Source organism: Trichechus manatus, unplaced genomic scaffold (genome assembly GCF_000243295.1).
Source record: "Trichechus manatus latirostris isolate Lorelei unplaced genomic scaffold, TriManLat1.0 scaffold00147, whole genome shotgun sequence".
NCBI classification, from domain to species: domain Eukaryota; kingdom Metazoa; phylum Chordata; class Mammalia; order Sirenia; family Trichechidae; genus Trichechus; species Trichechus manatus.
This window is the reverse complement of record NW_004444083.1, coordinates 757,158-781,122: the sequence shown is the minus strand read 5'-3', so window position 1 is coordinate 781,122 and position 23,965 is coordinate 757,158. Positions and strand designations below refer to the sequence as shown.

Sequence of the window (23,965 nt, the reverse complement as noted above, 5' to 3'; positions counted from 1 at the left end):
AAGTACCGTTTTCTCCTCAGAAACATGGATGCCACAAGGCATTGGCATGACATATTTAAAGGGCTGAAAGAAAGAAAAAAAATAAAAACTGTCAACTAAGAATTCTGTCTCTGGCAAAACTGACCTTCAAAAATGAGAGTGAAATTAAGACATTCCCAGATAAACAAAAGCTGAGGGAGTTCGTTATCACAAGATCTGCCCTACAAGAAATTGCAAACGGAGTCCTTTAGATGGAAAAATAGGACACTAGATAACAGCAACTCAAAGCTGTATGAAAAAATAAAGATTTTCTGTAAAGGTGAGAGACAGACCAAAAGGAGAAATAATGTACTGTTGCAAAGGTCATTATAGTGATTTCATGGGTGATTGCTGGAACTCAGACATGAGAAAGCTTATTCAGCCCCAGAAGTGGAAACTTGCTAGGTGAGATAGGGCGACAGGAGGAAGAGAAGGCATCTGAGACAGAGAACAATGCACGAACAGAGCAGGACTCAAGCAAAACCATGGTACTGTAGCCATACTGACCAGCCAAGGGACACATGTGGGGATACAAAGCTGGGAAGCCTACAGAAGAGCTAGCTCGTTCAAGGATGGAGACATAGGCAGAATAGAAAGGAGAGAATATAGAGAGCTCCCACTTGCATTTTTTTCAGACCATACCAGTAGGTTGTGCAGACAGAAACGTTAACTAGAAATCACTGACTCTTGTATATCAAAACTTTCATAATGAAGAAAATCTGTATTACAAACGTTGAAGACATTTGGAAACTAAATGATTGAACTTTTCAACCTTTACACAGGGAGTCAGAGGTCTTATACTACACAGAGTATACGCACAGAGTAAAAATATTAACAGATAACAAAATTCTGAATAGATAGCATTATGCTTCTCATGCTATCGGAATGGAAGAACATATTCCATTCACTAAAGAACACAGTATTAAAAGATACGCAACTCGGTAAAAGTTGGAAGAACCTCTGGCAAATTGTTAAAAAAAAAAAATAATTAACCTGTTATAAGATTAAGCCTAGCTTTAATTCTCTTCATTTTGGCTTACTTGTATTTTCCATTTTTTTCTATGATAAATGTAGTTTCTCTTGGAAAGGGGAAATGGTTTTTTTTAAAAAAAAAAAAAAAACTCATTGCCGTCGAGTTGATTCTAACTCATAGTGACCCTATTGAACAGAGTAGAACTGCCCCATCGGGTTTCCAAGGAGCGCCTGGTGGATTTGAACTACCGTCCTTTTGGTTAGCAGCTGTAGCTCTTAACCACTCTGCCACTCTGCCAAAAGTAAGTCTAAAGAGAAAGTGCGTCGTGAATTAGAGATGTTTGCGTATAATTACAAATATACTACATTCAGTGAGCTAACATTTGTTCAGATGCAGAAGAAAAATTAAAACTCTGAGCTTGGAGAAGGAGAGGATTTGCAGTCCTGGAAGGGTACCAACCTGGATCGCAGAGGCATTTGTAGCTGGTGCCCACGCTGCGGCACGTGCCATGAGCACAGGGGCTGAGGGCGCAGAAGTCGACGAGTTGGCCGCAGGCTGGCCCTGTGAAGCCAGGGCTGCAGCTACAGCTGAAGTGCATGCCGTCTGCATGGCACGTCCCGTTGTTCTGGCAGGGGGACGACGCACAGGGGTCCACCTTCTCTTCACAGGTGGATCCCAAGTATCCTGGGAGAACACACACAAGGGATTTAAAAATCAAAATGTGTTTTCACATAACAACTAATAAAGTGAATCCACAGTGCTTAGCAGTTCTTCACTGTGAAAGAATTAACCAATTAATTCATGAATATAGTTTCCATACTCGCAATCCAACAAGCGTGGGGAAAACAAGTTTTTCTTAGTCTTGGTAACCTTGTGTTAAAGTATTAAGCCCTGTGATTCCATTTTGTTGAGATATAAAATATGTGAGTGCTTAGATGGACATGCATACATGGACGTAGATATATTTACATACATACATGTGTACGGGTATGGAGTCCCTGGGTGGTGCAGACTGTTAACGCGCTCAGCTGCTAACTGCAAGGTTGGAGGTTTGAGTCTACCCACAGGCGCCTTGGAAAAAAGGCACCTATGTCTGAAAAATCAGCCATTGAAAACTTTATGGAGGACAATTCTACTCTAGCACACATGGGGTTGCCATGAGTTGTTGATTCCGGGGGACCCGCTGAAGGACCAATGAAACAAAAAGAGGGCGGAGCCCAGGGAAACAACGTAACAGGAGTCAAAAACTCAAATGCCAGCAGGAGCCAGGCAGGTAACGTCCATGAGGAAGTGGGCCAGGTGTGAGACAACAGGGAGGGGCAGGGACTAGAACCAGGGAAGGCACGTCCCTTCTACATAGGATGGTTGCCACTCATTTGCAGCCAACTGCTGCCATTGGGAATGTGGGGCCAGTTAACAGACCTTCTGAATTTTCAAGAAAAACCTGAAATCCAGATGTTTGCTTGAACCTTTCGATATCTTAAAACATTGGGAGATCATTTCTCTGGCAAACAAATCAGATCTGCAGTCCCATATATGTGGCTTCTCTGTGTGATTGAAATGTTTAAGAGTACAGACTTTGGAGCCAATGAGAATAGTATCTGAATACAGTTTCTGCCACTGAACTGCCAGAAATGGGGCAAGTACTTAATCACTCTGACCTTCTGCTTCTGCATTCATGAAATGGAGATGTGAATGCCTTCAACATATGGACATTATGAGGCTTAAATGAGAACACTCATACCAAAACTTGGCACTGTGACTGGCCAAGTCACTAGTAAGCATTCAATAAAGAAGTAGCTATAATGATGATGTGATTCCCAAGTTCCAGATTTGGGAACTATGTGGATGGTCTTGTCATTAATTGCAATGGAAAACACAGGAGGAAGACCAGGTTTCCAGGGGACGATTATGAGCTCAGCTTTCAGCATGCTGAATTGAGGTGCTTTTGTGGTTGTCCAGCAGTCAGCTGGTTACGCAGACCTAGTGCTCAGGAGAGAGACGTGAACTGGAGAACAGGGATTGGGATCATATGCACATGGGTGAGAAATGAATTCATAGGAATAAGATGCTAACACTTGGGGCAAGCGAACAGAGTGAGAAGAAATTTGCAGATTGGAACTTTTGATAATGGTGATGTTTAGAAGCACAAAGAAGAGGAAGCAGAGAACATGCCTCACTGAGAGACTTCTCCACTGTAGTCTGCAGCATCCTGCTCTCTCTCTCACTCTCTTACAGCCTCTACCATACACTGGAGTTGGTATACTGTTCTGCCTCTGTTATGGATTGAATTGCATCCTCCCCCAAAATATATGTTGGAATCCTAATCCCTATAGCTGTGAATGAAATCCCAGTTGGGAATAGGGTTTTCTTTGTTATGTTAGTAAGGTCAAATCAGTGTAGGGTGTGCCCTAAATTTAATCACTCTGAGTTATAAAAGGAGCAGATTAGACAAAGAAGCAAGCAGACACAGGGGAAGACAGACACTATATGATGGTGATGGAGGCGAATAAATCTACAAGCCCAGGAACTCCAAGGACTGCCGGCTACTAGAAGCTGAAATACACAAGGACCTCCCCGCAAGCCACACCCTGTATTCAGACTTCCAGCCTCCTGAACTGTGAGAAAATAAATTTCTGTTCTTTAAAGCTATCCACTTGTGGCATTTCTGTCATAGCAGCAGTAAGTGACTAAGACAGGCTCCCCCATAACTGGTGTGTGATTTTCTTGGGAAATCACATGAGGGAATATAGTTTTTCTTTGTACTCATGGTGTCTAGCACAGAGACTAGAATATGGTAGACATTCATTGATGGATGAATGGATGGATGGATGGACAGATGGACAGATGGATGGATGGATACATTGCACGAGAGATAGGAAGGAAACCAGGACAGAAAGACGTCACTGAAAATAATAAAAGAGGGAAGGTCAAAGAGGGAGTTGTCAAAGAACGACACTGAACCCTGCCTAGAAGCCATATGAACAAGCCCAGGCTAGCTTTCTGGAAGATGAGAGACCATCAGAAGCAAAACAAGCCAGCCCTGCTGAGGCCATCCTAGACCTGTAAGCCAACAATCAACCTAAATGGTGACCAGCTGAACCCAGCCAAAACTGTCGAGCTACCTGGGTCATGAGCTAAATAAGTGGTTGTTGTTTTAACCACTAAGCTTTGGGGTGGTTTGATGTGCAGCAAATGGTAACTGCTACAATGCAACAAGAGATATAGGATTTTATCTAAATGGGAATGTAGGCAAAAAGCAAAGTTTTGTTTTGCTTTTCTTTATGGAAAAGACTTGAAAGCATAACATAATATACTAAAGGAAATGTTCACTAAAGAGAGGATCAATTAATGTTTGTTGAATATTGAAAAAGTTCACTGGTGTTGAACCAGGAACCCTGTGTTTTATTATTATTAACTTTTCTGATTTTCATACCAATTCAGGTAAATATCAAAGCAGGATGAGAATGGAACTAAGAATTTATATTTTTCAGTGTATGCTACTATACCTCAGTATATACTAAAGAGGAAGATACCTTCAACAAATTATCCAGCCTAAAAAATGTATAATGTAACATACAATGCTATTCTATTATAAAGGATGATAAAGCAAAAAATTCAAGGTATATATATTTAGATATATTTTGTGGAGATGCATGTGAAGTAGGGCAATTATGGACTCCTTTTCCTGACTCAGAAGATTATTAATTGCTGTTAGAAGAGAGGTTCACAGATGTAAATGCTGAGCCAATTTTCAAAGTGCTATTGCTTTGACCAGAAAATTCTCTATTTCCTTCTATTACTAAAGAACTGTTATCCTCTGATTCATATGCCATCCTTTCGTGAATGACTCACATCTTCTGCCACCTCCTAAATGACCTTCTTAAGAAAGAAAAGATCAAGGCTGTGTAACACAAAGAATGTAGAGCCAGAAAACCAAGTTTGGAACCCTCTCACGAGCTATATATCACCTACAAAATGGGGATGGCATCTACTGTGTAGGGTTAAATAAGATGGCACTTGGTACTCAATAAATGTTGGGCTCTAGGGAAATTTAAGTACACTCAGGGATGCCTCAGAAGAAAGGTCAGCCATTGCAAACTCTATGGAAGACAGAATATACTCAAGAGTCTGTGAATAGGGAAATTGGAAGGAAGCTGGCTTGTCAGCCAATCTTGGGTATACTATCAAACTTCACATTTACATAAATCCTTCAGAGTGGAGTCCCTGGATATATCTAAGAGGGAGCTTTCTGGAATCAGGAGGTGTTCTTATGCTGCTCTCTAAACATGGGCACAGTAGGGCAGGTGAATGGGGTGGGGGTCCTGAGGCAAACAGCTGTGGGAAGAAGTGGTAGTCAGGAGTAGAGGTGTCTCCAAGAACATTTGTGCTCAGGCTCAAAAGGACAGCCCGCTGAAATTGTGTCTGTTAGTAGCAAACACTTCTCCATACAAGGCACTATTTCAGTGTTTTAACTATATTAATTCATTTAACCCTCACATCAGCGCTAGGAGGTATGTACCATTGTTTCCCCATTTTCAGATGGGCAAACTGAGGCAGAGAAAAGTCAAGTAACTCCTCCAAGGTTAAGTGTCTAGAGATGGGGTCTGAACCCAGGCAGTCTGACTCTCAGGTTGAAGCTTCTAACTCTCTGCTGTAACAGTTAAGGTCTGAGGTGTAGTGGAAAGACCAAGAGTGGCAAAGTAGGTGCCCCAGTATCTGTCAGAACTCTGTCACTTAATGGCTATGTGTAGCACAACTGCTGGTGGTCCCTAATATATGTCTCCCAGTCTCCCACAGTAACAGGACCCCTATCCACATGGCTGCAGAGACTAAAGACTATGTTTCCCAGTCTCCTCCGAGGCTAGATGTAGTTCCGTGACTATGTTCTGGAAAATGGGATATAAGTAGAAATGTCCTGAGATTGCCTCTGAGAAGTTCCCTTAAAAGAGAATTGTCATGCACCCTTTGTGCTTTTACTATTTTACTCCATCCAGCCTATTGTCTGGACCACAGATTTGATGACCAATTGTTTTTTCTATTTTGGTGGAAAGCATCCACTCACAGTAAGGTGCTCAGTGGACCCAAGGAAGAATAAATTCAAAGAAAATAAACAGGTACATCCTAATCAAACTGATGAAAATCAAACATTTAAGAGAAAAATATTAAGAGGAACCAGAGGAAAAAGACGCAACACATACATGGAACGCTAATAAGAATGACAGATGACTTTGCATCAGGATCCATGGAGGTAAAAGGCGATGAGATCTATCTACTAGAATTCTATTTCCAGGGAAAAGAACATCAAACAACGAGGCTATATTAAGCTACTTTCTAATAAAGTATAGCTGAGGGAATCCATGGCCAGAAGATCTATCTACGTTAGTTATAGGGTTGTTGTTGTCACTAGTTGCCATCAAGTCAATTCTGACTCATGGTAACTCCACGTGTTACCGAGTAGAACTGCTCCATAGCGTTTTCTCGGCTGTAATCTTAATGGAAGTAGATTGCCAAGCCTTTTCTTCTGCCGTGCCATGGGGGGTTTGAACTGCCAACTTGTAGATTAGCAGTTGTCATGGTTTGAATTATGTCCCCCCAAAAATGTGCGTATCAATTTGGCTAGGCCACGATTCCTGGTACTGTGTGATTTTCCTGTATGTTGTAAACCTGCCTCTATGACGTTACTGAGGGAGGATGGGTGGCTGTTGTGTTAGTGAGGCAGGACCTGATTGCAAGACTGGATCGTGTCCTGAGGCAATCTCTTGAGATATAAAAGACAGAAGTGAGCAGTGAGACAGGGGGACCTCATACCATCAAGAAAGCAGTGCCAGGAGCAGAGGGCATCCTTTGGACTGGGGTCCCTGTGCCGAGAAGCTCCTAGTCCGGGGGAGCATTGATGAGAAGGCCGACAGACAGAAAAGCCTTCCCCTGGAGCTGACAGCCTGAATTTGGACTTTTAGCCTACTTTGACTGTGAGGAAATAAACTTCTCTTTGTTAAAACCATCCACTTGTGGTATGTCTGTTATGGCAGCACTAGATGACTAAGCAGCAGTCAAGCACAAACTGTTTGGACCACCTAGAGACCTTATTCACACTATAAAAAATATTAAAGGAAGTTATTTAAGCTGAATGGAATCAATAATAGATGGAAACTCAGATCAATAGCAAGAAATGAGAAGCACTGGAAATGGTACATTTAGGGGTAAATATTACATTTTTTTTCCTTTTCTTAATTAAAAAAACTGACTGTTTAAAGCAAAAATAGCAACATTGTATTATGTTATAATACAAGCAAAACATGACAACAATAGACAAAGAATGAAGGGGTTAAGAGAATTACACTGCCATTAAGTTCTTACATTTTACATGAAGTGATTCGATGTTAATTCTAAGTGGATAGTGAGTGATAAGTTAAGGGTGTGTATTGCATCCCCTGTACCAACAACTAAAAAAAAAAAAGAGAGAGAGTTATAGCTAAAAAGCCAATAGAGGAGATAAAAGAACATGTATTTAAAATATTCTATTCACCCAAAGAAGACAAGAAAAGAAGAATAAAATAAGGAGCGCATGAAACAAAGAGAAAACAAATAGAAATAACTTAGGCAATCCCTCAGGAATTTATAGCAATCCTAAATGTGCAGGCATCGAATAGGGGAGCTTCAAAATACATGAAAGAAAAAACTGTTAAAACTAAAAGTAGAAACAAACACAATCAGAGAAGGATCCCTCTCTTACTAACTGAGAGAATAAGCAGACAAAATGAATTAGGGATATAACATTTATATAACACTATCAACCATCTGGAGCTCTGCTGGTGCAGTGGTTAAGCGCTCAGCTGCTAAGCGTAAAGGTCCAAGGTCTGAACCCTGCTCAAGAGAAAGAGAAAGATCTGTTCCATAAAGATCACAGCCTAGGAAATTCTCTGGGGCAGTGCTACTCTGTACTATACAGTCGTTATTAGTCAGAATCAACTGGACGGCAACAGGTTTTTTATCAACCATCTTAACCTAATTAATATTTATAGAATGCTACATCCGAAGACTCTTAATGGGCATTCTCTTTCTGTGCACACAGAATAAGCTGATCATTTTAATAGATGCAAGAAAATCACTTGACAAAATTCAACACCCATTCATTATTTAAAAAAAACCAACTCTCAGCAAACTAAAAATAGAGGGTAATTTTCTCAATCTGATAAGGCATCTACCAAAGGAAAAAAAAAAAAAAACCCTAAAGTTCAATAAGGCAGATAAAAGAAAGTAATAAGACTGTCTTTATATACTAATCATGATTTTATACAAAGAAAATCCAAAGGAATCTACAATAAAAATGACAGTTCCTAAGTAAATTTGGCAAAATTTCAGAACACAAGGTCAATAGGCAAAAATCAATTGTATTTCTATATGCTAGCAATAAAAACAAGAAATAAAATTTTTAAATGCTATTTACAATATTATCATAAAGCATAAAGTACTTAGGAAAAAATTTAACAAAAGATTTGAAATACCTCTACACCAAAAACTATAGAACATTGCATAGAGAAACTACAATTGCCCAAATAAATAAAGAGGTATACCATACTCATGGACTGAAAGACTCAATATTGTTAAGAATGTAAGTTCTCCCCAAATTGGTTTATTGCAATATCAACCAAAATCTCAATTGGCTTTTTTGTACAAATTGACAAGGTGATTCTGTAATTTATATCAAAAAGTAAGGGTCGACAATTTTGAAAAAGAAGGACAAATGTGGAGAATTTACACAGCTGACTTCAAAACTTAGCACAAAGCTACAGTAATCAAGTTACAATTATTTGGGGTATCTATTATTTGCAATGGAGCCCTGGTGGTGCAGTGGTTAAGTGCTTGGCTGCTAACTGGAAGATCGGCAGTTCAAACACACCAGCGGCTCAGTGGGAGAAAGATGTAGCAGTCTGCTCCCGTAAAGATTATAGCCTTGGAAACCCTATGGGGCAGTTCTATTCTGTCCTGCAGGGTGACTATGAGTCAGCATCGACTCGACAGCAATGGGTTTTGGGTTATTATTTGCGCTCAAATCAAATTCTCACTGATACTCTACATCGATACAATCCAATAACGAGCTCTTGTGTGTCTCAGTTTTCTTATTTGTTAAAATGGAGATAATAAGTTAGCTATGTGCACTAAGTAGTTATAGTTGGAACACATAAAGTATAAAGAATATAAAGAGGAGAAGAAAGAGGAACCACACTATTAACCGTAACAGTCAATATTTACTGAGTTCTTGTTATATGCCAGACACCATGCTAAGCAATTGGTATCTAGTATCTCTTTTATTTCTCCCAACCACTGTCTCAAACAGGGTCCACTATTATCCACTTTTACAGATGAAGGATTAGAGACTTGATGTTAGTGAACTTGTCCAGGAATACTCACCTAGAAAGTGGGAAAAGCAAGATGCAAACTGAGGTCTGACTCCAAATCTGAGGTCCTACGCCCCTTGCTACCCTGTCTCACGTTACAGAATTTGTGTAAAAGCGCTTGAAAAGCGGAAGGTGCTATGCTAGCATACGAAATTGTGGCCAGATTAAAACCCCTAAACTCTGTCATTTAAGACAGTTTTAGAAAAATGAAACTACTTAGCATTTACAAATTTTGAACTGTGTGCATTTACACAAAAGTCCGGAGCCTGATTTGCCTCTTGAGTCTCAGTATTTCTCAATGTCACATGGAAGATATTTTTTAATACAATTATGAAACTTGAGTTGCAAGGAATAAACATCACATGTACTACCAACTCCTTGCAGAATCAGAAGTAATCTTTAAAATAATACGGACATCAAATGAAGAACCAAGATGCCAACCAATGCAGGCATGGCCTACTAATCTGCTGATCAGTGCCAGGTGTCGGCCCATTTAGGCTCTTTGCTGCAACATATGTTGCAGGTGCATTGATGTACAATTATCGAAATTTTTTTCAAAACTTGCCTGTAAGATACTGATCACAGAAAGCTTGAATGCTATATGAATATAGTTTTAAAAATTAAACGGTGGCCCAGCTATGAAACAATGTATATTCAAAATCTACCTCTATAAGTAAGTACCTTATGGAAGTGATCTCAAACACAGATCTATTAGAGTATGACTTCCTTGTGTACAAATATAGAAGTCTGTGACCCAAAGCTAAGGCAATGATTGGTATGAAACGCACCTTTGTGTTGAATTTACAGAGTGTATGGCAGTATTATGAGTGTCAGTAAAAATATATGACTTTACAACACAAGGTGCAAAAGGCCTTGGGTCATCTGCAGCTTGAGACTCCGCCAGAAGAGATTTCATCTTTCTAAGAAACTTTCTGGAAATGAACCAAAATTCTCCTTCATCCTGTTTTCTCTTTTCACTCCCCTTTCTTTCCCTTCCTTAACATATACAGACAGATGCACAATATATAGAGTTTCAAAGTATGTCTCCAATACTAGGAACCTCTCTGCTTTTTTCTGTCCCTGCATAATGTTATAACTTTAAGAACAATTATTATAGATAGTCTTTAGTAAACTTTTTTTATTTTATTTAGCTTAACCCTGTTTTTAAAAAAATAATATTTTACTGTGTTTTTGGTGAAAGTTTACACAGCAAATTAGGTTCCTATTTGACCATTTCTATACTAATTGTCCAGGGGCATTAGTTGTATTTTTCACAATGTGTCTACATTCTCTTTAATTGGGTTCTGGTTGTTTCATTTCCAGTACTCTAGTTTCCCCTCTGTCTTATATTTCTTCTTTGCTTTAGAGTAATTGTAGACCTTTTGGTCTCATATAGATGGTTTTTTAATGGAGCACTGTACTCACAGATAATATCCTTCATTTTGTGTGGTGATCTGTTATTTTGCTAAAAGGTGACCTTAGGGGATAGTTTCAGTTCAAGGTTTAAAAAATATCTCAGGATGATAGTATCATGGAATCCTCTAGTCTCAACTGGTCCAGTAAGTTTGGACTTTTCAAGAATTTAAGTTCTATTCTGTGTTTTTCTTCCATTCTATCAGGGTTCATCTATTGTGGCCCTGATCAGAATGGTTGGTAGTGATAGCTGGGCACCATCTAGTTCTTCTGGTCTCGGGGTAGATGAGGCCATGGCTACTATAGGCTATTAGCTCTGTAGACTAGTTTATTCTGTGAGACTCTGGTTTACTTCTTTCTCTTTTGCTCCTAAAGAGTAGGACCAATAGTTGTATCTTTATAGCATAACTCTTTAAGAGATGTGACTGATCAATATATAAATAATGATCTCTTATGATAAATGTTTTGGGTTGTTTGTTCTGTTTTGTTTTTTCAACCTGGAAAACTTTCATTTTATTTACGTATATATATTGCTTTTCTTCTTTAAAAAAAAAAAAAAAAAGTTTTGTTCAGAATAAAACCTTTAAATTCACTGAATTAAAGTGAAAACTTTTAGTTATCTTTTTGGAACAATTTATTTCACTTTTTTAATTTCGTATTCCAGAATTGGTTCCTATTGAAATTAAAAAAAAAAAAAAAAAAAGATTCTGCCTTCCAAAAGAGCACAATTCTAATGAAATTTTTTTTTTTTAGTCCCACTGTATTTCCACATAAAATTTTAAACTATAGATAGAACAGTCAATATGGAATAGTAGAACATGAATGGCCTTTGGAATCGGATAGGCCTTGCTTTGATGCTCCACTTTGCTCTTTGTAGATTGGACTTGGTCCAGTTATTTCTTTGAGCCGTACTTTATCGTCTTTATTACACAAATGGTAATAGAGGCAGGTTCATTCAGTGCATGCAAATACACCCTTCCCTTGGTTTCCCATATTAACACTAAAAAAAAAAAGTCTAAGTACATCTTCTGGCCAAAATTTGTTGAAGTTTTAGTAAACTAAGCGTGATACTGAGCCTTGGTGAGGCCTCTGGCTTTGTATCTCCAGAACAGACTATGCTTCCAGTATCTTAATAGTCATCTAATTATATGGATACTTTGTTTATTATTTTTTAAATGCATGAAATTTATGGTTGATTTGGGGGAGAACTGACAGATTTATAATATTAAGCCTTCTCATCCAAAAGCATGGCTGTCTCTGCACGTATTTTTAAAAATTCCTCTTACAAAAAATGCAAGCCAGATTAATGATGGTGTCAAAGCAAAGCGAATTGAAAAACAAAATTTAACATTCTTGGGTTCAACCACATGTGTAGACATATTCAAACTCCATCACATAAAAGGCTCTGTAAAGGAGAAGAATTAGAACACTGTTTTGTGGAATACTGTAGTATAAGGAACTAAAAAAAAAATAATAGTGGTGTTCCTGAAATGACTAGAAAGTTCACAAAGTAACTATCATAGAGGAATAAAATGTAGCCCTGATTGGAAGCTACTTAGTAAATGTGGGCACACAATCTTCCTTGAAAGCCAGAAAATGAAAAGCTACTTATAATGTTAACCAAAAGATGCAGAGAGAATGATGAACGCAGTGTTATTTCTTGTTGGAATAGTTTATTTCAAGTCCTACGGGCCTCAGGTGACAGACATCAGAGTAAAATGGAAAGAAACCAAAATAGATCCGTTGTTGTCGAGTCTGACTCACAGCGACCCTATAGGGCAGGGTAGAACACCCATAGGGTTTCCAAGGAGTGGCCAATGGATTCAAACTGCCAACCTCTTGGTTAACAGCCAAGCTCTTAACCACGGTACCACCAGGGCTCTGAAAACAAAACTGTGCCAGAAAACCCTCTATCTCCCACTCATGGAGGCAACGTCAGCAGCCACGAGATTTAAAACAATTGATTACAGCAAAGGGAAACCTTAAAAAGGATGAAAGACTAAAGGATTAAAATGGAAAATAAAGAAAATGGAACTATGAAAGAAATCTATTGAGGAAAGAGAAGTTAATGCAAAAAGCTATAATTTAGCTATTTGACTGTTGCTTCAAATTTTGTATGTAACCAATATTTATATGAATATGGCTGCTGAATATTTATCATGTAAATAGAAAGGGATCAACACCCTTGAGATACACATATTATGGAAATCAGATATTCAAGACTAAAAGAAAACATTTCTGAAAGATTTTAAATTGCAAGACAATGAAGTCACTCTGAGCATTGTCAGAAAGCTGTCAGAAGTTTCTGAAACATCTAAGGGAAAATATGGACTAAAGCAATGCTGGCATTTTTGCTGACAGTATAAAAGTGTTCCCGTAGAAGAAATGCATGTACACATTTAAAACGTAACTTGTAATTTCACTATCTTGGCAAATGGTTGAAGTCAGTTTCCTGGGAGTCATACCTGATTGCATCTTCTGCTCAACCAACCAATGAGTGGATCCTATGGATTCTATCTCCAAAATACATCTTGAATCCAAACAAACACGGATTCATCTCCACTGACAACTTCCAAGCCCAGGCCACAATTTTTTTCTCCTTTCATCTATTATAATAGTTTCCTCTGATGGGATTTCCTGTTCTTTCTTACTCCAAACTGCAACCAGAATAATCTTCCTAAAATGTAAATGTGATCATGACTGCCAACCGCTCTTACAATAAAGTCTGGCCTCCCACCCATGAATGCTTTGAACCCAGCTGACCTCTCTGTTTCCTCATTCCTGAGGAGCTAGCCCCACTAGTATCCATCCATTCCCAGAAATAACAATCCATACCCCACCTAGAGCCTTGCTACATGCCATTCCTACTGGCTGGAAGGTCTCACTCCTCCCTCCTTATTCCTTATTTTTCAGTTCTTCGCTTCAATGTTAGACAGACAGGCCTTCCCTGGTTACCCCACCCTAGGTACATAGCTATTATGGGTTGATTTGTGTTGCCCCCTGCAAAAAAAAAAATATATATATATGGTCAAGTCCTAATCCCTGGTACCTGTGAATGTGACCCTATTTGGAAATAGCATCTTTGCTAATGTAATTAAGTTAGCATGAGGTCATACTAGAGTAGGGTGCACCCTAACCCAGTATGTCTGACATCCTTATAAGAAGAGGAGAAGAGATACAGAGACAGACACACACAGAGGGAAGGCAGCCACGTGAAGATGGAAGCAGAGATTGGAGTGATGCTGCCACAAGCCAAGGAATGCCTGCGACCACCAGGAATTAGAAGAGGCAAGAAAGGAGTCCTCCTCCAGAGCCTTCAGAGAGGACGTGGCTCTGCTCACACCTTGAGCATCACACCTGTTCTCATGGTGACTTCTGGACTCCAGAACTGTGGGAGAATAAATTTCTATTGTTTTCAGCCCCTCCGTTTGTGGGACTTCATTACAGCAGTGGAGGGAAACTAAGCCCATCTCCTTTTCTTATTTTGTATCACAGTACCCTGCTCACTACCTTCATGGCACTTTTCTGAATTTGTAATCACGTAGTTGTGTATCAGTTTACCTGTCTATCATTGCTCAGCTACGCCCAACAAGACCACAGGCTTCCTGAGGTGGAGCCATACTGGTTCCGCCCCCGAATGTAATCACAGCAGCCAGCGCAGTGCCTGGGCTAGGGCGGGCACTCAGCAAAGATTTGCAGAAGGAATGAATGGATGAATGAATGACTGAGGATTACTCCATCAGATTTGCTACATATAGGGTAGTCAGAAAAAGCAGATTAATAAATACGTATTAGGTTTTGGGAGTTGCGATGAGGGAATATGGAAAGGGTGCACATTACTCATTAGGTGTTTTGATAACAGAGATATAAATGAATAATCACTGAATCAAAACCAAAGTAAAAAATTTTGTTCATCTAAGTGTTCTGCTGAGCAGCGAAAGATGCAAAAAGAGGCGGAAACCTGACACTCAGAAAGAGCTCGTTCTTTAAGAGTAGAGACCAGACGGGCATACCTGTGACAGTAAGAGAGCAAGTTGAGGCCATTTTCTCTCTCTGTAAAGATGCGTGGTGAGGGGTCGCAGGGACTGTCTGACGGACACAACTCTCAGTGTGGCAGTGATTCAGAAGAAGGACCCATTGTCAGGGGCAGGGCAGGTCAGGAAAATTTCATGGGAGAGCTGGGTTTTGCTCTGGGTCTCAAAGAAAGCCCAAGGTTTGGCTTGGCAGACAAGAAAGGGGAATAATGTTAGAATCAGAGAAGGGGTTTTGGCCAATGCTTATGGAAAATGCAATTGGGACCACATCTGCTCTGGCTCTAGTAAAGCAGACAGTTATGCCAGATAAAGAGGAGAAGGGGTAATATCTAGGAAAAGCAATTACAAACCCATCAGATGTGGAAGACCCAAGAGGATGCCATTTAAATATGTGACTTTTTTTTTTTTTTTTAAAGAAAATCCATTTGGGGCAGTAAAAAACACCTGAAGGGATTGTCTTTAGCAGAACAGAAAGCTACATTTAGATTTAAGGCAGGAAAATGCAAAATAATTAGGAAATAGAGGACTGTTAAATCCAATCCCCTCCCTCCCTAGTTTAGACTAAATCGATAAAAGAGCAGAAGATATAAAACTTACTTAAAATATATGAGTTATATGAGGAAAAATAACTGGTTCTTAACAGTGGAAATGCAGAGGCTTAGTCAGAAGTTCTGCATTTACCTCTCTGTATTCCTTTATTTAACCTGTGCTAATTGAGGCCAACCACGTACCAGGCACTGCTTCAAGACCTCACATTCTAGCGAGGCAAACCGACAATAAAAAGATAAACCAGCAAAAAAACCAGTTGCCGTCAAGTCGATTCCAACTCATGGCAATCCTATGTGTGTGAGAGTAGAAATCTACTCCAGAGGGTTTTCAGTGGCTGATTTTTCACACGTAGATTGCCAGGTCTTTCTTCCGAGGCACCTCTGGGTGAACTCAAACCTCCAACCTTTCAGTTAGTGGCCGAGCACGTTAACTGTTTGCGCCACCCAGGGCTCCAAAAAGATAACCAAGTAAACAGATATCATCACTTAGTGCTGTGTGCTACTGAAGCAGGTAAGGAGGTAGAGGATGGTGGGGCTGTCTTTAGTCGAGCATCAAAAAAAAAAAACTAAACCTGTTGCCGTTGAGTCGATTCTGACTCCTAGTGACCCTACTGGACAGAGTAAAACTGCCCCATGAGGTTTCCACGGGAGCACCCGGGGGATTTGAACTGCTGACCTTCTGGTTAGCAGCTGTAGCTCTTAACCATTATACCACCAGGGTTTCCAAACAGGGAGACCCAAACAGTGTGAGGCAGAGAAGGTTTTCAGCAAAGGAAGCATCAGGTGCAAATGCCGGAAGGAGCACTGTGTTCTAAGGTGAATGGCGCCCCCTGGAGGACTAATTCCTGAGAGCTTGGTGTGTTTGAGGCAGAGCTTCCAGCCGGTTCTGCCTGGTTCAGTCAACGTGGAGGAAGTGACACAGGAACAGACCTGAATTTTTAAAGTTTGGGTGAACTGGAACAGTAACCAGAATGGGAGGAATAACAGGTCGAAGCCCTGCTAGAAACTTGATCTCCCTCTTAGAAAACAAGGGCAGCGTCCGCATTGCATAGCAACCAAATCTCTTGCCCGTTGGATTTTGTGCCAGAAACAGCAGTGTCCCGCTCAAAGATGGCAGCCGACTATGCCGCTTGAAATGTGTGTCCCTCTCCTCATGCCTGGCAATAATCCAATCTCCTGCATGAGGTCCTGAAAGGGCTCCCCACGCCTCTCCCAAGTCCCCCATTCCAGGGCTTCAACCCGTAATTTTTCCCACTCTGGTTACCATTCTGGATCACCCAAATTTTAAAAATTCGAGTCTCTTCCAGTTTCACTTCATGGGCCATGACTGAACCAGGCAGAAGGGGTTCAAAGCCTTGGTTTGAGGAACAGCAAGAGGCCACCAGCTGAAGGAAGGAGGGAAAAGGCGAGATTGGCAAGAAGTGAGGTTCGAGAGGAGCCAGGGATGTGTTGGCCCTGGACCAAAGTTTGGATAAGAAATTACCAGAAGTTTGAGAAGCAAGGAGTGAAAACACGAACTCTACATTTTAAAAGGGTTGTTTTGGCTGTTATGTGGAGAACAGACGGCAGGGGACGAGACTGAATCAGAAAGAGAAGTCGGAAGCTACTGCAGGCATTTAAATAGGAACCTGGATGGCCACTGGGAGGCTGGGGTGCTTCTAGAGAGCAGAAGCACTAAGTGTGGTCTATTTGGGAGTAAAAGTAAGGAAAGGACTCTAAAAATCACAAATTCTTCATATAAATTCCAATTAAACATGATTGAAGCCGTGGGAAAATATCTTAAAAATGGGCTGTATATTAAATAAGAATATGTTTTTATCTATCTTTGGCTTTATCTTCTGTCTTCCTTTTTCATTATCCAACTGTTGCATGCATCTGAGGCGGTTGAAAAGATGAGGCATGAAAATTGATGCATCTGAACTATGGAGTTGGTGAAGAGTATGGAATATACCGTGAACAGCCAAAAGAACAAACAAATCAGTCTTACAACAAATACAACCAGAATACTCCTTAGAAGCAAGGATAGTGAGACCTCATCTTGCTTACTTTGGACACATCATCAGAAAAGACCAATCACTAGAACGGACATCATGTTTGGTAAAGCAGAGAGAGGGTCAGCGAAAATGAGTGAAACTCTCCATGAGATGGATTGACACAATGTACTCAAACATGTAAATGATCATGGAGATGGTGCTGGACCAGACAACATTTCATACTATTTTATATAAGATCACCGTAAGTTAAAGCCAGCTAGGTGACAACTAACAACAAGGACAATCTTCAGTTGCCTTTTATCAAGAATCTATTAGATCATATGAAATGAGAATTAGGGTGGAAGAACAGTCAAAGAAAAGTTTATTTAACCAAAACTAAAATATCATAAAATAATTAACAAACCATTCTTTCATCTTATCAGCTTTCTCTAAACCTGAGTTGTTTGCTCAACTTTCTTTAGGCTTGGGATTCTCCGTGCTTCCTACCACAAGAGGCTTGCTGGGGTCAGAGCTGAGATCTGAGAAGCTCAGGATAACACCCAGGACTGCATCACATGATAGGTTGGTCCAAGTCAAATACAAACATTCTGCTCTAAAAAAAAAAACCCAAAACCGAACTCAGAGCCACCAAGTCAATTCTGACTCATAGCAAACCTATAGGACGGAGCAGAACTGCCCCACAGGGTTTCCAAGGAGCAGCTAGTGGATTCAAACTGCTGACCCTTTGGTTGGCCGCCGAACTCTGAACCACTGCGTCTAGCCTCCTGCAATGGTTGTGGTCTGAAGGGGGGTGTATGCAAGGAGATACACTCTGCTGCAGGAAAAATAAAAAGTAAATTTTCTTCTAGCATATTTATACTTCTAATGTAAAGGATCTCTGTCTCTTTTAAGAACAATTATGTTGAAGTTCTGCTTCTAGTGTGGAAAATAAAGCTTCTAACAAACAGATCCTCCAACAAATAACTATAAACTCTAGACAAAAACATAAAATCAACTATCTGAAGGCTCTGGAAAGTGAATATAAGCAGGCAGGTTTTAGAGTGGAGTCAAAACACGGGATGAGCTTCATGTTCTCGAAGCTTTACCCTGAGGGCAGCCACAGTTGTGGTCATAGTTGCTGATGTTAGCCGCCATGGACATGCACAGTCGACAGAAATGCTGCCCAGTCCTGTGCTATCCCCATGATCGGTCGTAGATCGGACCACTGAGATCCATAGGGTTTTTATTGGCTGATTTTCAGAAGTAAATTGCCAGACCTTTCTTCCTGGTCTGTCTTAATCTGGAAGCTCGCATTACAGTAATACGCAAGACTCCTCTGACAGAAGGGCGGTGACTGCACATGAAGTACATCGGCCAGGAATTGAACCCAAGTCTCCCGCATGGAAGGTGAAAATTCTACCACTGACTCACCACTGCCCTCATGTGACAGTGGCATAGGGTGACTAAAATTGCTCTTTCTGGCCAAAGGAATCCACGGGTGGAGCCCAGGATAGGCACAAAATGGAGAGTGAGGAGGACCATGGGAAAGAAGAGAGGCAGAGACCCCACATTCTCTATTAAACTCTGCCCAAGTCTCTGAGTGAGACCCCTGGGCCATGCGTGAATGGAACAGACTGAAGACACCTGAATAACATCCCACCCCCCAGTCACCGCAGGCATTGCAGAGTTTGCATTTGAGTCCAACCAATCAGGTTCACCCATTTAATTAGTTAACATTGGTTACTCCATCTTGGTTACAGTTTCCTCCCATATAAAAGTATACTGTTGGGACAGTTTCAAGATATGTACTTGTTCATTAACTGTTCCATATGTACTTATGTGCAAGGGAAGTCTTAGGCGCTCTAAGGAACAAACAAAATTAGCACCCTGCCCTCAACATACCCAGAGTCCCACAAGGGAGAGCAGAGATGCACCCAGATAGCTATGACGCAGGGTAGAACTTGATGAGAAGGAGTGTGGAGCAGCAGAAAGAACATGAACTTCAGAATCAGATCAACCTGGCTTCGGAGCCTGGGTTTGAGTCTCAGGGTTCATCTTAAAATGGGGTAGTAACATCTACCTTGTACAGGTGTGAGGATTGACTAGTTACATATTAATCATTCTATGGCAGCACTGTTCTAAGTACTGTCTACTCCTAGCTCCTTTAATCCTTGTAAGAGCCCCATGAGAGGAAAATGAGACACAGAGAATTTACGCTGCAGTGACTTGCCCCAGGTCACCCAGACAGTAACTGATTAAACAGAGATCCAGACTCAAGCAACAAAGAGCACTTGAACCTCAGCCGTTCACTGCTAAGTTATGCTAAATAAACTTCAAAGTGAAGGCGTTCTGGTGGCACAACGGTTGAGCACTTGGCTGCTAACCAAAAGGTCTGTGGTTCAAACCCACGCAGCGGCTCCACGGGAGAAAGATCTGGTGATCTGCTTCCATAAAGATTACAGCCAAGAAAACCCTAAGGGGCAGTTCTACTCTGTCACATGGGGTTGCTATGAGTCAGAATCAACTCAATGGCACAGAACAACAACTCTGTGTGATAAAAGGAAAGAGGATAGAATCCTTCAATGAATAAAGTATCTAATAGTCAATATTGTTACTAATTACAACTATAAGCAATACAATAACTTCAAAGTGCCAAGCACAGGGTCTAGCACATAGTAGGCACTCAACAAATGGCAGATATCATCATTATTGCTATTGTTGATGCTGTTGTTATTACTATGAGCCATCGGAGGAACAACCATTGAAGTTCAAGATACATACCTGAAAGTAGAAGGCTATAAAATGCATCTGGATACAAAACAAGAAATCAGGATTGATGCTTACCTGTTGGGGTCACTATGATGAGTCTGAATTGACTCAATGGCAATGGGTTTTTTTTTGTTAGGCATATCCAGCCTCTTTATAAGAATAAAAGCACTAAAATACAGGTATCTATTTATTTATTCATTCATCAAACTGTAAACTCTAACTCCTATCTGCCAGCACTAAACTGGGCATTAGAATGATTCCAAAAAGGGAAGCAGAGCTAAGGATGAACTCATGGGATCCCAGTCGTTCACCAAGACAGTGCTTCTAACATCTAATGGAAGAAGCAGGAATATAAAATCCCTTGCAGCATTTTTATTTCAACAGTCTCAGAGAAACTGTGCTATGTTAAAAAAAAAAAAATACAAACTTAGTTGTAAAACAAAAATTAATCAGCATGCACTAAACACAGAAATAAAATTTTACTTATGTTTATTAAGTCTTAATACACAGCTTGCTTCCAAAAGGAGAAATGATATACCACTTGGAACTCCAATGATCCTAGCTGCTATGATCCCTGAATGATGTGGTAAGTTAGAGCTCCTGCCAAAGCTGAAAAAAATGCTATTTTTTCAGGTCTGTTACTTTCGTGAGGACATGTTACACGTCTCTTATGTAAACACATGCAGTTTTATATGGTCCTAGGAGGGTGTTTTTACCAAGATCACATATATCAGGATACTGGAAAGACAAAAAATTAAAAAAAAAACAAAATACACCATTCCTAAATCTTTATTGGGTAATATGCCCAGTTTCTGGACAATACATGTTATCTCATAGATAACTTGTACAACATGTGTTGCTATTGCCTGTAAATCCTTTTAAGATGAACAGTCTTACAAGTGAAATTTGAGTTGGAGCAAAGGATTTTTTATGGCGAAGTTACTCGAAGCTGAAAAATGCAGAAAAACAAAGTTGTTTAGATAGACCCTGGACGTTTGCGGCAGTGAGATTTAACCGACAGGACCTTTGGGCCGACATGAAGGTTTAAACCCTACACCTTTCTAGAGCTGATTAGAGGTCATGAAACTTTTCTCAACAAACATTACTTGAAACAAGATGGATTTACTGACTTAGCAAGGGGCTCTTAAGTTGATGTATTTGAATCCAAGACCTTTAAGAATAGGGTCCCTTACCACCAATGACCGCCCTGACAGGGAACACAAGAGAGAGTCCGGGATGGAGCAGGAGAAAGGTGCGGTGCAGAACTCAAATACTAGTAAGAAGACCAGACTTACTGGTATGACTGAGACTGGAGGAACCCCGGAAAGCATGGCCTCTGGCTTCTCTATCAGCCCAGAACTAAAACAACTTCCAAGGCCAACTCTTCAGACAGAGATTGGACTGGGCTGTGGGACATAAAACGCTACTTGTGAAGAGTGTGCTTCTTAGCTCAAGTAGATACATGAGACTAAACGGGCAGCTTCTGTCCAGAGGTGAGATGAGAAGGCAGAGAGGGTCAGGAGCTGGTTGAATGGACATGGGGAATCACGGGTAGAAAGGAGGAGTGTGCTGTCACAGTATAGGGAGAGCAATTAGGGTCACATAACAACATGTGTATAAATTTTTGTATAAGAGACTAACTTGAAACGTAAACTTTCACTTAAAGCACAACAATAAACATAAAAATAGTAAAAAGAAAAAAAAAAGAATAGTGTCCTTTAGAGATAATACTCAACCTCTTCATTTCACAGGGAAACAAAGGTGGGAAGAGATTAAATTATTTGACTAATTGATTATTTGATTAAAGTATTGGCCAATTGATCATCATCATAATAATGTTGTCAGTACTGTTAGCTGCTGTTGAATCAGCCTCCAACACATGACAACCCCACACACCAGGGGGTTGGACGGTTACGATCCATAGGGTTTTCAATGGCTGATTTTCAGACACAGATCTCCAGGCCTTTCTTCCTAGTCCTTCTTAGTCTGGAAGCTCCGATGACGCCTGTTCAGCATCACAGCAACACGCAAGCCTCCACTGACAGACAGGTGGTGGCTACACGTGAGGTGCATCAGCCTGGACTGAACTCGGGTCTCCCACGTGGGAGGCGAGAATCCTGCCACTGAACCACCCTGCCCTCCATCACAACAATAGCTAACATTTATTCAAAGTTACTATTGGCACAGTGCTACGGGCTTTTTCTATTCTTCACACCAACTTATAAAGTAGGTAACAGTATTATCCCCTTTTTATAAATGAGAAAAATGAGCCTCAGAGAAGTAAAGAGCTTGTAAGAGGTGGGTGCAGACTTCAAACCCACACAGTGTGCCCCTAAACCCCACGTTCTTAACCCCTCTGCTCTATTGCCTCATTGGCCCCAGACTCAGGTCTGCTGACTTCTAGGCCAAATGAAGATACTGACCCTTCACACTTGGCTACTAGAATTTCCATGTTATCAGAGCTGCAATGTCTGATGGTAAAATCCAATTTTGCCTTCTAGTAGTTATGGGGCTGAAAGAAATGAGTGTCCCTACCCAGGTGCAATAGTTGTGTTCATAACTGTAAAACAAGAGTGGTTAATACAAATCATATATATCTATAATCCTATTAGTATTGTAACATTAGAAAATGTCTTTTACATTAATGTTTTTAAAATGCATTTGGATAAAACAGTATTTTCTCAAAACAGTGCACGAAGCCCCATATTCTCATATTGGTCTCTGACTACCATGTGCCTTCTGTAATAGGTGGATGCCAAGAAGGTGATTCGGTTCTATGAGACGTGCTCTATACAGATGTGAACGGTTACACCTGCAGAACCAACAAATTTGCTTTACTGCTGAATGTTCTCATCGCTATTGATTTCTCTTTATTCATGAACTCATGTCGTATTTTACTGCGAATCCCAGGGAGCGGAAAGAATCGAGTTGACAAAGTAAAGTTGACAGCTGGATAGTAGAATCCAGATTTTACCTATATATATGTATTTAAATACAGCCACATATTTAAACATATATTTAAATTGCAATGGGCAGTGATGTTGTTGTTGTTAGGTTCCGACTCATAGCACCCCACATACAACAAAATGAAACACTGCCTGGTCCTGCGCCATCCTCACAATCATTGTTATGCTTGAGCCATTGTTGCAGCCACTGTATCAATCCATCTCATTGAGGGTCTTCCTCTTTTTCGCTGACCCTCTACCAAGCATGATGTCCTTCCCCAGGGACTGATCCCCCCTGATAACACATCCAAAGTACGTGAGACGAAGTCTCACCATCCTTGACTCTAAGGAGCATTCTGGTTGTACCGCTTGCAAGACAGATCTGTTTGTTCTTTCGGCAGCCCATGGTACATTCAATATTCTTCGCCGACATCACAATTGAAAGGCATCAATTCTTCTTCTGTCTTCCTTATTCATCATTCAGCTTTTGCATGCATAGGAGGCGATTGAAAACACTGTGGCTTGGGTCAGGTGCACCTTAGTCTTCAAGCTGACATCTTTGCTTTTTAACACTTTAAAGACGTCTTTTGCAACAGATTTTCCCAAGGCAGTGATGTTAAGTATATATAATTAGACATGTTCAGAATTAAAATACATTTAACTTAAAAATTTGAGGATCTCAATGTTCTAATTCATTACCCATTTGTCAGTCTGTCATACTGTGGTGGCTTGCATGTTGCTGTGATGTTGGAAGCTATGCCACCAGTATTTCAAACACCAGCAGGGTCACCCATCCTGCACAGGTTTCAGCAAGGATTCCAGACTAAGAGAGACTAGGAAAAAAGGCCTGGCAATCTACTTGTGAAAATCAGCCAATGAACAATCTTATG

At 40.4% G+C, this 23,965-nt stretch overlaps 1 protein-coding gene across 1 annotated transcript in view; it reads right to left on the bottom strand.

Moving 5' to 3' along the window:
* The window catches only part of DNER (delta/notch like EGF repeat containing), a 202,234-nt gene that overhangs the window by 75,495 nt on the left and 102,774 nt on the right, over positions 1–23,965 (bottom strand). Inside the window, 1 exon segment of the mRNA XM_023740087.1 lies at positions 1,451–1,675. Within this exon segment, the coding sequence (XP_023595855.1) occupies positions 1,451–1,675 (225 nt within the window).